This window comes from Schistocerca cancellata, chromosome 5 (genome assembly GCF_023864275.1).
Source record: "Schistocerca cancellata isolate TAMUIC-IGC-003103 chromosome 5, iqSchCanc2.1, whole genome shotgun sequence".
NCBI lineage: Eukaryota > Metazoa > Arthropoda > Insecta > Orthoptera > Acrididae > Schistocerca > Schistocerca cancellata.
The window spans coordinates 298,276,497-298,289,597 of NC_064630.1; the positions used below are offsets into that span (position 1 = coordinate 298,276,497).

General features: G+C 36.9%; 1 protein-coding gene across 1 annotated transcript in view; it reads right to left on the reverse strand.

The window, feature by feature from the left end:
- Positions 1-13,101, reverse strand: part of LOC126188103 (integrin alpha-4-like) — a 506,794-nt gene that overhangs the window by 95,181 nt on the left and 398,512 nt on the right. Inside the window, exons 18-19 of the mRNA XM_049929569.1 lie at positions 11,658-11,724; positions 4,896-5,012 (exon numbers count right to left, since the gene is read on the reverse strand). Coding sequence (XP_049785526.1) covers positions 4,896-5,012; positions 11,658-11,724 — 184 coding nt within the window. The remainder of the gene's footprint in view (positions 1-4,895; positions 5,013-11,657; positions 11,725-13,101) is intronic.

Consider the following 13,101-nt stretch of genomic DNA (forward strand, 5'->3'; position numbering starts at 1 on the left):
TGATGTATGCTAAAACACTAACTGCCAATGTGGAAACCGTGAACTGTGTTGCTACGTTAGTGACTGTTTTTGCAGGAACAGTGTTATCGTGAACCATGAATATTAACAGTAGATGGACTGTCTAACTTTGCAGTTGGCCAATTATAGCAGATAGAATGTTATTTTAAACACAATGTGTGGACTGTGCTAAACTATTGTGTGTGAAAGTTTCAGCTGAACTAGTATTACCTTCAAGTGCTGCATAAACAGTTACTCTGTTCTGGCCTATGACAAACGGATGCTACAAACTTATTATTACTGCTAGCCAAAACCAGATTTAAGGAAAGAGGATTATTAATGCCAAGGACATGACTAGATGAACTTATGGGATTCATATCAGCAACTTCAAATTGCTTCTGCTGCTATCGTCACATCATACCAATCCAGAACAGATAAGACTCAAAACCAATCCTCTCTAGAGAAACTCACAACTGTATCAATTTAATTTCTTTCTGTTTTGCAACAGACAATCCCTTAATGACTCACTCTGTAAATAAAAGTATAGTAGTGTATTGTAAAGACTGTTTACCTCCAGTGGTTGTTGACCCCACCACTAACAGTAGTTGCTGCCATCCTTTTATTTGGTTTTACTTTTAGTTGCATTTGTACTAGCTGTCGCACGCATTGTGTGCATATTTTGAGGGGTGTGCTTTGAGGGGTAAATACAGTTGTTTAGGCAGGAGAATTTATGTGTTGTACTGTGAAATGTGGCCAGATGTGTAAGTTGAGGCATGTGTGTAAGTTGAGACATGTGCCATTGAAGTTATTTACACCGACCAACTACAAAGAAGTAGCTTATTTGGCACTGGTTCAAGTTAATGTATGAGAGGGAACTTTGACTCTAACAGCTGTCAAAGTATGTGATCTTTGTTTACATGCCACTTAATGTCAAATTTACATTCATTCATGTTTAGATGCAAATTTATCTGGGTTTAACTGTTACTGGCAAGCAAAATTACACTATACTGTGTCCTTCTTTATCAAATTAACTTCAGAGAGTTTTACTGTTTTCTGCTAACAAAGGATATTATTATCAGAATTTTAGCAGGAATGGTAAACTTCTCATATAGAGGTTTGCTTTTGAAGTTTCAGGAAGTAAAATGTGTCCTTGGGGTTTATGCAATATTAATTTACTTCATGCTGTTTTTCTTTAAATATTTTCTGAATACAAATTCACAGTCACAGTAAATCTCCAGGAACTGTTTTCTTCACATGCTCCATCTCTAATGGTTGCACAGTTGGCTGAATGTTAAACTCTAATGTTTCTTTCTTCCATTATGAACTATACACAATAAATTCAGAAGTCCAAGAACAGATATAAAGAAAATTATTAGCCATGAAATGAATAAATTTTGTAAGGCAAATCAAATCATTGATCAATAAATTCAATAAATCCTTTAAAAGATGCTGAAAACCCAGGAATATGAGACAGTCATCTAAGGCAGATCTGTTAAACTTACATAAACACGTATGCCATACTCGACCATCAGACTTTAATTTTGCCAAACAATTAGTTAGAGAGATTGCAAATTCATTAGGTCACTGAGAAACAGTAATTCTTCTGGCTGTGAGAATACTACAATCAAAGCATTAAATTCTTAATGGACATAGTAGTATCCTCCTGCTCCTCCTTATTTTTCATTGTAACCAGTCAATGAGCCAAGGTGTATTTTCTGAAAGACTTAAACATGCAGTAATAATGCTAGTATACAAAATGGAGATAAGCACCAGACCACTAATTACAGATCACTCTCCATCCTTCCTGTGTCCTCAAAAATATATAAGAAGGTACAACAGTGTATTATAGAATCATTCTGAGCACAACAATTTAAGGACATCTCAATCTGGCTTCTGTAAAGGTTGCTCTATTAGGAATACAATGTATAATCTCACAAGCTCATTTCTAGTAGAGCTGAGAAAGAAAAGTCATCTTTATAATATCTTCTGTGGTCATGCAAAGGCCTTTGATTGTCTAAATAACAAAACTGTGTAATATGGCATAATGGGACAACATATCAGAATACTTTGATAATATGCCAGCTACAAATTACAGAACTCCATATTGGTCATAGTGTACATAGGTAACAATCAAGTATCTGTTTTATATGGATGTCATTTGCAGAAAACAAACACTTTGAAGTACAGCTAGCTGATTTTCATTGTAATTTTAATATATACTATTGCTAATGATCATAATCAGAATTTTAATGCAAACAAATGTTTTCTTTTTTCATATATTTGTCATTTGAGTCAATCTTGTACAAGCAATGCTCAAAATGATGTACACAATCATTATGACCCCTCAAATTTTCATACAAAATAGTAATAGTTATTTTTGAAGCATTGAATGAAATATTATTGAAAACATGTTAGGAATATCAGAATTCATATAATCAAAAATAATTTACATTTTCAACAATTTGACATAATTCATTATTTACTCAACAAGAACTGTATATCCATAAGAAACGGGTAGTGTAAATCTGCAAAACTATTACTCTGTATAAAAAATTGTCTCAACACCAAGTGTTTTTCATCAATTAACCATTCATATCAGCATAAACTTGATTGTAATTCATAAAATGCAACAATCACCATCTATGTACTCTCCATTATTGTCATTTTAAGTAATTCATGCAGTAGAAGCCATGGTGTGGCAGTGCTAGATCAGTTTTTGTGCCATCAACTCTGTGCATGTCCTTATCACAGTTTTAATGTTGTAATAAACAGTAAAAGTCAATATTTGGTGTGTCAACTACATTATTTAGTAATCAATAAGCTGCAAAATTGTCCTGATATTGCATACTGAACTGCAGACACCATTTACAATAGAAATTATTTATATTTCATCATGTAGTCTCATTCAGAACAACATTTGTATTTTATCTCTCTGTATATAGCATAACAACATTTATTTAAGTATTCATCATTAATTGATATATTAATGTGTGTTATTATGTACAAGGGTATATTATATGTAAAACTGTTAATATTAATAAAAAAAATCCAAATATCTCTTGCACATTTTGCAGCTGTAGATGAAATGGATCAATAAATCAAAATAAATCATCCTGAGTTATGCTAGCCACACACTGCACTGCAGATTTCAAGTCAAGTATTCAAGTGTGTATTCAAGACTGGCATAATAATTATTTCTCAGCTTCCTGTCTACTCTAGAAAGCAAAAATTTGGAAGAAAAACAATAAAAATCACAGAAGACTACAGACACCAAAGCCAGTATTCTTAGCCAAGAATATGACTGCACAGAAAAAAAGGAAAGTAAGAGATAGCTAGCCAATAATTACTAAATAATTACCGCCCAGGCTGTTACCTTCCAGTAAAACCAAATGATATACACAAAATTTACTTAAGCAATCATTTTCCTTTTTCAGCCTGAGTATGAAGAAGCTAGAAAAGAAGCTAGAAAGTTTTATAGTGATGGGGTCAATCTGAGGTGCATTGTGGAAGAGAGAAGGGAAAAATGCATTTTCTGCATGGTGGCACCAGTACTCTGGTTGAGTGTCTCTCTTGATCTGTGATCCACTTTTCCAACTTTCCATTCCCCTAACTTTTTCCACAACTGTCAACCTTGAAAAGTAACCTGTGATTCAGAGTGATACATTTTGAATTTATTATGCTAAAAAGTGATGTTTGGTCTTGTATAAATTTGTATAAATTTAACACAGTATAGCCTTTCAAATCTAAATTAATAGATAATATCAACAGAAGTTTCTAACTTCTGTCTGAGCATCCTCCTACATAATAGCAGTTGTGAAAGTTGAACACCAGAGTGGAATGTAACAGATCAACTTTGATAGCAAACTGAACAGTTCAGTACCACATTCTTCAGCTCATTGAGGACTAAGAAACCACCAACATTCAAATTAATAAGATAGCTAAAATGTCGTTACCAGTAATCACTACCTAGAGGATAATACAATATACAAATGAATGTACCTTGTGAATGCATCAAAGCAATAAAGTCGTCAGTTGTTATGAACATCTGAAATTGTTACATTCCAGCATATAATGAAATCATGTTACAAGTTACTCATTTTTTATTATCAGCTAAAATATTTCAGACAAAGTTTAGCTCACAGATATTATTCAGTGTACACCTATTAGTCATCAACATGATCTACATATGTAACTATATTAAATATTTTTTTTTTGAATAATTATGAAATTTTGTGAATTATTGTCACTCAGATTCTATAAACAAAGTCTAAAACTTACTTTCTGTTTTAAATGTCAGAACTTCCATTGGCACCGATAAAAATGTTTGTTTAGTTAAATGTTAATACATTATAGAAATGCTGTACCTAATTTATTTATTGAGTAGTTAACAAAACTGTAAAAATCACTATTTGTGTTGCATATCTGAAGCAAATTCCTAGGCTGACTTCTTTTTTGGACTGAGTTTGTATATTGATTGTATGGTAGCAGTTGTAACATTTCCATCTGGTTGTTAAATTAAATGTGATATTTTTTAATTGTAAGACATGAAATCTGTACTGGCAACACATTACCATTGTCATGAAATGTACGTAAGAGATTAAGTTTTAGAATTTGTGGTTCACTGTTCATCCAACTCATGTGATGTAAATTATATGTTGCATTGTGGAATAAAAAGTTGTAACAAGCTTTTCAGTGTACCTCAGACTCATTTCACATTACACATCATAGGACCTCATTTCCATTTCAAAGTATATTAATTATTTTATATTCTAAATCTTAATTTCACAGCTATTATCTTTAATTGAGATTATCCTTATATTCCTCTATAATATATAACAGCCAAAGTTATTCTTGGATTTATATAGCACAAACATACTGATATTAATGAAGGTACTTACCTCAAACTGTATAATCTTAAGGAACTCCCTCTTTTCACCATCAGACATCCACAGTAAATATGGTACATTAACAGTGATCCCTGCTTTTCTCACTGGGCTGTCACCAACTTTGTATACCTAAATAATGAAGACATTATCTTTGTTGGGAATATTATATTTTTTATGTATCAAAGACAGTACAAGATGTTGTAAAAACATAACATATGAAGGTAAATATTTACATTTAATTGAGAACTTCATTTTAATTTTTGTGTAATGTTACCATAAGTTTCAATTCCTAATTGAGTCTTATGGTGCATATTCACTTTCTACAGAACATTCTAGTATTAACATCTTATCAACAACTCTAAGATTGAACATTAATGTTTATTCACCTCACACACACAGACACACACACACACACACACACACACACACACACACACACACACACACACACACACACACACACACACACACACAATAAATAAATAAATAAATTTGTACGGAATATTATCAACAAATACAACCACTGAAAATGTGTTAGTAAGAGGATTTGTAAAGCAATTAAGACACAATAAAAAAGCTTTGTTTGAAAGTCAACATTTAATTTCATGTGAAAGCATTAAGCACAAAACCTTAACAATATCACAAGATTGGTATTGATTTAAACTATTATACAATATAAGAAACTGTTGTAAACAATTTTTATTGTAATTTAATTAATGTAACATTGACAATAATGAAATGTATTGATTATTGTTATATTATGTGAACTGCTCAACAGTGGCCACAGTCTTTCTCAGAGTTCAGTCTCTAAAAGGTAATGTATTTTGTTAGTATTAATTAATAGAGTGGAAAATAAACTTCAAAATTGTGTGTTAATTTTTGCCATAAATAAAGTGCTACCTTTTTTTAATTCCTCCATGAAAAATGAACTAGTTAAAAAATACACTGCTCTGAAGCAAGATCATTAATAACCACGTCAATCTAAGGTAAGTATAATTCTAATAGAAACAGTTAGAACAATTTGCAATACACTTGGAAAATAAGCTAGAAATCAAGCCATAGGATCTGATATTTAACATTAGTTTTAAAGAGCTGTAGTAGAATTGTTATAACATACACTATGTGATCAAAAGTATCTGGACACCTGGCTTAAAATGACTTACAGGTTTGTGGCACCCTCCATTGGTAACACTGGAATTAGTATGGTGTTTCCCCACATTTAACATTAATGACAGCTTCCACTCTTACAGGCATATGTTCAATCAGGTGCTGGAAGGTTTCTTGGGGAATGGCAGCCCATCCTTCATGGAACGCTGCACTGAGGAGAGGTATCAAGTTGGCTGGTGAGGCCTGCCATGAAGTAAGGGTTCCAAAACATCCCAAAGGTGTCCTGCAGGATTCAGGTCAGGACTCTGTGCAGGCCAGTCCATTACAGGGATGTTATTGTTGTGTAACCACTCTGCCACAGGCTGTGAATTATGAACAGGTGCTGGATCATGTTCAAAGATGCAATCGCCATCCCAAAACTGCTCTTCAACAGTTGGAAGCAAGAAGGTACTTAAAACATCAGTGTAGGTCTGTGCTGTGATAGTGCCATGCAAAACAACAAGGAGTGCAGGACCCCTACATAAATAACATGATGACACCATAACACCACCGCCTCCAAATTTTACTGTTGGCAATACACACACTGGCTGATGACATTTACTGGGCATTTGCCATACCCATACCCTGCCATCGAATTTCCACATTGTTTATCATGATTTGTCACTCCACACAATGTTTTTCCGGTGTTCAATTGTCAAATGTTTATTCTCCTTATACCAAGCATTGCGTCGTTTTGTATTTACCGGCTTGATGTGTGGCTTATGAGCAACCGCTCAGCCATGAAATCCAAGTTTTCTTCCCCCCCACTTAACAGTCATAGTACTTGCAGTTGATCCTGATGCTGTTTGGAATTCTTGTGTGATGGTCTGGATAGATGTCTACTTATTACACATTACGACTCTCTTCAACTGTCAGTGGTCTCCGTCAGCCAACAGATGAGGTCGGCCTGTATGCTTTTGTGCTATATATGTCCCATCACGTTTCCACTTCACTATTACACTGGAAACAATGGACCTAGGGATGTTTTGGAGTGTGAAAATTTCATGTACAGATGTATGAGACAAGTGCCACCCAATCACTTGACCACGTTCGAAGTCCAGGAGTTCTGCAGAGTGTCCTATTTTGCTCTCTCATGATATCTAATGACTAATGAGGTCTCTGATATGGAGTACCTGGCAGTAGGTCACAGCACAATGCACCTAATATGAAAAACATATGTTTTTGGGAGTGTCCGGATACTTTTGATCACATGGTGTATACCCACAACCTGGCTATTTATCATTCGTATGGGTTGAAAAATAAACTGTGAAACATTTGTGTCACCCATGAGATGGCATTTGGATGTAGCCTCATTTCTTAAGTTTTGTTTTAATCTTGTACCTTTTTCAAATGAATAAATCAACTGAAAACTAACTATGAAACAGACTTTAATATAATGTTTACAGATTTATCTATAGGCAATAAACACTGAAGTGCCAAAGAAACTGATATAGGCTTGCATATTCAAACACAGAGGTATGTAAATAGGCAGAATATGGTGGTGTGGTCAGCAATGCCTATATAAGACAAAGAGTGTCTGGTGCTGTTGTTAGATTGGTTACTGTTGCTACAATGGCAGGTTATCAAGATTTAAATGAGATTGAACATGGTACTACAGTCAGCAAACAAGTGATGGGACACAGCATCTCTGAGGTAGTGCTGAAGTGGGGACTTTCCCATACGGCCATTTCACAAGTTGTTGTTGTTGTTGTGGTCTTCAGTCCTGAGACTGGTTTGATGCAGCTCTATTATACTGCAAATATAAGGAATCTGGTAAAGCATCAAATCCCTGACATTGCTACAGCCAGAAAAAGGCCCTGCAAGAAGGGGACCAGTGATGACTGAAGAGAATTGTTCAATGTGACAGAAGTGCAACCCTTCTGAAAATTGCTGCAGATTTCGTCACCGGGCCATCCACAAGTGTCAGCATGCATACCATTCAATGAAACATTATCGATATAGGCTTTTGGAGCTGAATGCCTACTTGTGTGCCCTTGATGACTGCATGTCACAAAGCTTTATGCCTCGCCTGGGCCCCTCAACAGTGGCATTGGACTGTTGATGACTGAAAACATGTTGCCTGGTTGGATGAGTCTCATTTTGTATTGTACCAAGCAGATGGATGTGTACAGATATGGAGATAACCTCATGAATTCAAGGACCCTGTGTATCACCATGGGATTTTTCAAGCTAGTGGAGGCTCTATAATGGTGTGGGTCATGCGCCATTGGATTGATATGGGAACCTGATATGTCTATGTATGACTCTAACAGATGACATATACATAAACATCCTGTCTAATCACATGAATCCCTTCATGTCCCTTGTGGATTTCAATGGACTTGGGCAATTCCAGCAGACAATGCAACACCCCACACATGCAGAATTGCTACAGACTAGCTCCAGGAACAATCTTCAGAGTTTAAACACCACCACTGGTCACCAGACTCCCTAGACATGAACATTATTGAGCATATCTGCAATATGCAGATGGATTTATGGACAGCCCCTCGGGATTCATGGTGTCAGTTCCCTCCAGCACTACTTCACACATTAGTTGAGTACACGCCAAGGTGTGTTGTGGCACTTCTGCATGTTTGCAGGGGCCCTACATGATTTATGTAGGTATACCACTTTCTTTGGCTCTTCACTGCATGCATATTTTGTTTCCACCTAATACTTGGGAGGAAGCAGTATAAAGTTTCCTGACAAAGAAAAACAGACTCTTCTAGGGAAGACCAAGCATTTGAAGTGTTTGACCCTATGATTTAGTTAATGTCATTTGGAAAGGTATTCATTCCTAGAAACTGAACATGCTTTAATGTGAAAGAATAGTGACTTATATTGCAATTCACCTCAATGAGTACACAAGAGCCTTGTTCCATTACCCCGTAATGGTGTCTTCGAGTCTTATAATAGCATTACTGAAATGCCTACTTTTAGGACAAAGTTTATGAGTGAAAATTCCATGTATTTCAATGAGTTTAGGTAACAAACTAGGGAATAATCAGGACTCTTCTCTTTACAGACAGTATTAATGTAAGAGTAATATGTCAACCCAGGAATTATTCGTGATTGTTATGTAAGACAACACTGTCAGTTATGAGAGCAAGGCTAAATCTGTTAAACTGTCGAGTAACAAATTCAACAGTGCCAAATCCATGATGGAACGTAACAGTAATAAGAAAATGATAGTCACTACCCAACATATAGCAGAGATGCTGAGTTGCAAATAAGCACAACAAAAAGACTCACAAAGTGAGCTTTCAGCCCACAAGGATTTCATTGGATATAGAACACACACAGGCACACATTCATGCAAATGCAACTCAAATGCTCAAATGCTCATGACCCCAGTCTCTGACTGCTGAAGCCACACTGCGAGCAGCTGCACATGTTACAAGACAAAAGCAGCAGTTGGCATAAGGAGGCAGCTCGGGAGGGGAGGGGTGGGGATAGCAGAATAGGGAGGGGGGACAGAGAAGTGCTGCTTGTGGGAGTATGCAGGAACAAGGTGGTGAAAAGGTAGGGCAGCTAGGTGCAGTTAGCAGATTAGACAGAGGGTGGGGGGTTAGAGGAAAATGAGAGATGTAAAAATACTGGGGGTGCATTGGTGGAATAGGGGACTGTCTAGTGCTGAAATTGGAACAGGGAAGAGGTTAGAGGGTAAGGACAAAGACTAACAAAGGTTGAGACCAGGAGGGTTATGGGAAAATAGGATATATTGCAGAAAGATTTCCCAGTTACACAATTCAGAATAGCTGGTGTTGGTGGGAAGAATCTAGGCAGCAGAGGCTGTGAAGTAGCGATTGAAATAATGAACATTCCTCTCTCATCAAGCACAGCAGCTCGAAGTATGGCCTCAGCAGCCAGAGACTGTGATTGTGTGTGGTTGTGTCTGTTTGTGTGTGTGTGTGTGTGTGTGTGTGTGTGTGTGTGGTGTGTGTGTGTGTGTGACAGAGAGAGAGAGAGAGTGAGAGAGAGAGAGAGAGAGAAAGAGAGAGAGAGATAGAGAGAAAGTGTATTTTCTACATCAAATGCAGGTCTTGTTGATCAAAAGCTCATTTTCTGAAAGTCTTTTTGTTTTGTCTACCTGCAACCCAACATCTCTGCTAGGTGGTAAGTAGCAGTTAACAAAATTCGATATATTTAAATAACCATTCCAGAAAATGATCATAATCCTATATGTGACAAAGTAATTATGTTCAAATAAATTTGGTTCTTTGATGTTCAGCGATTTTTGCCATGAAGTAACTTTGCAAAACATCAACTGTGCTGCAAGAAATAAAATACCAGGTTGGATTCCCAAAGCAAGCAAAAAAATCTATGCTTGACAAAAGGCAAATAAAGATTGTGTAAGGAGAAAATGATGATTCATTTGCAGAAACAAAACCCTGTAAACCAAACATGTTGATGCTGATAAGGAGAGAGGATTACAGTGCAAACATGATGATAAATTTATCCCTTGGTAGTAAATGAGGTAGTGAAAATCTGGAAAGAGAGTTTATGAGGCGCTTCGAGTAATGTTTTTATGGGAGCATATATTGTACTTGTGAACACTTTTAAGATAATCTTTTGAGAAAGATAAGCTTCATACAGTAAAAAGTAGTGTCACGTTCTTCAGCAATCTGCAACACTTAATGTGTCATATACCTAGCAGCAGTGGCATGTAAATACATTTGTAGCTGTGCTAGAGGTAGTAAGGAATGCTGCAAGACCATCTGCTTGTGTTACCTTCCAGTCATTTCTGACATGCATCCAGAGTCTCAGAAGAGCAATGAGATGGAATAATATTGCAATTAGTGTTGAATCACACTAAATATGCTTTTATAGTTGCAGAAGGTGGGGCTGATAAATTATTCATGGTCTCGAATAACAATATATTTAAAAGGAACATTATTAAACCCAACACAAATACAAAATCTTGGTGAGTAAAAGGCAAGATATTTCCTGGCTAAGTGCATAAGTGTTGAGAATCAAAAAGACAAATAGCCTTCCCAGATGCAGTACATAGATTATTTAGGCACTACAATATGATCAAGGAGGAAGTTGATGAACAACAGGAAAATTACTGAATATACGTATGCCATAGTACCAACAGCTGTCAATGGCAAAAATATCAATTGCCATTTCTGATGGTTGTCAGCATATTCTTTAGAACTGCAGCACACATCTGAAGCATGTGTGTCCAGTTAAGGGGACTGGTCCGTGAATGCCAGGCGAAGTCTTGAAAAAACTGTTAGTTTTCTAAAAAGTGTAACTCAAAGAATGAGGTTTGTAAGCTCCTATAATGCTTACCATCTTTTAAGACAGCTTTTGTAAACATTTTTTTATATGAACTACATATTATTTTTTTTTGCAAGTGAAATAAACCATGCTAAATATTTATATACATCATAGGTATACCTTACTCAAAATACAAACAAAGTAGATGGTTTATTTTTTTCCTGTAAGTAAGCCAACACTCAGTGACAACAAAGTACACAGTCAAGACACACATTTGTTTGCATGCTGTGCTATCTGTTCTGTTTATATTGTATATCTCTTTGGAAGTGACTTGTCCATACCACTGCAAAGAATGATCAAAGGGTGATGAAATATAGTTATTTTCATGATTTTATAAATTACCTGATATGTTTGCTCAAAGACAGCATCAGTTCCACTAGAATATGACACCACCTCTTTGGCAGATTTCCTAGACATGAAGAAAGGGAATATTAAATTAATTAAACAGACAAAAATTGCAAAATATGGCAAAAGTGAATTTAGTAAAAGGAAAAATTGGGACTTGCCAGAAGAGTATTTAATATACATTAATATACATATATATATGTATATATATATACATATAATAGAGGGAAACATTCCACGTGGGAAAAATATATTTAACAAGAAAGATGATGAGACTTACCAAACAAAAGCGCTGGCAGGTCGATAGACACACAAACAAACACAGACATACACACAAAATTCTAGCTTTCGCAACCAACGGCTGCCTCGTCAGGAAAGAGGGAAGGAGAGGAAAGACAAAAGGATATGGGTTTTAAGGGAGAGGGTAAGGAGTCATTCCAATCCCGGGAGTGGAAAGACTTACCTTAGGGGGAAAAAAGGACAGGTATACACTCGCACACACACACATATCCATCCGCATATACACAGACACAAGCAGACATTTGTAAAGGCAAAGAGTTTGGGCAGAGATGTCAGTCGGGGTGGAAGTACAGAGGCAAAGATGATGTTGAAAGACAGGTGAGGTATGAGCGGCGGCAAATTGAAATTAGAAATTAGCGGAGATTGAGGCCTGGCGGATAGCGAGAAGAGAGGATATGCTGAAGGGCAAGTTCCCATCTCCGGAGTTCTGACGGGTTGGTGTTAGTGGGAAGTATCCAGATAACCCGGACGGTGTAACACTGTGCCAAGATGTGCTGGCCGTGCACCAAGGCATGTTTAGCCATAGGGTGATCCTCATTACCAACAAACACTGTCTGCCTGTGTCCATTCATGCGAATGGACAGTTTGTTGCTGGACATTCCCTTATAGAACACTTCACAGTGTAGGCAGGTCAGTTGGTAAATCACGTGGGTGCTTTCACACATGGCTCTGCCTTTGATCGTGTACACCTTCCGGGTTACAGGACTGGAATAGGTGGTGGTGGGAAAGTGCACGGGACAGGTTTTACACCGGGGGCATTTACAGGGGTAGGAGCCAGAGGGTAGGGAAGGTGGTTTGGGGATTTCATAGGGATGAACTAAGAGGTTACGAAGGTTAGGTGGACGGCAGAAAGACACTCTTGGTGGAGTGGGGAGGATTTCATGAAGGATGGATCTCATTTCAGGGCAGGATTTGAGGAAGTCGTATCCCTGCTGGAGAGCCACATTCAGAATCTGATCCAGTCCCGGAAAGTATCCTGTCACAAGTGGGGCACTTTTGGGGTTCTTCTGTGGAAGGTTCCGGGTTTGAGGAGATGAAGAAGTGGCTCTGGTTATTTGCTTCTGTACCAGGTTGGGAGGGTAGTTACGGGATGCAAAAGCTGTTTTCAGGTTGTTGGTGTAATGGTTCAAGGATTCCGGGG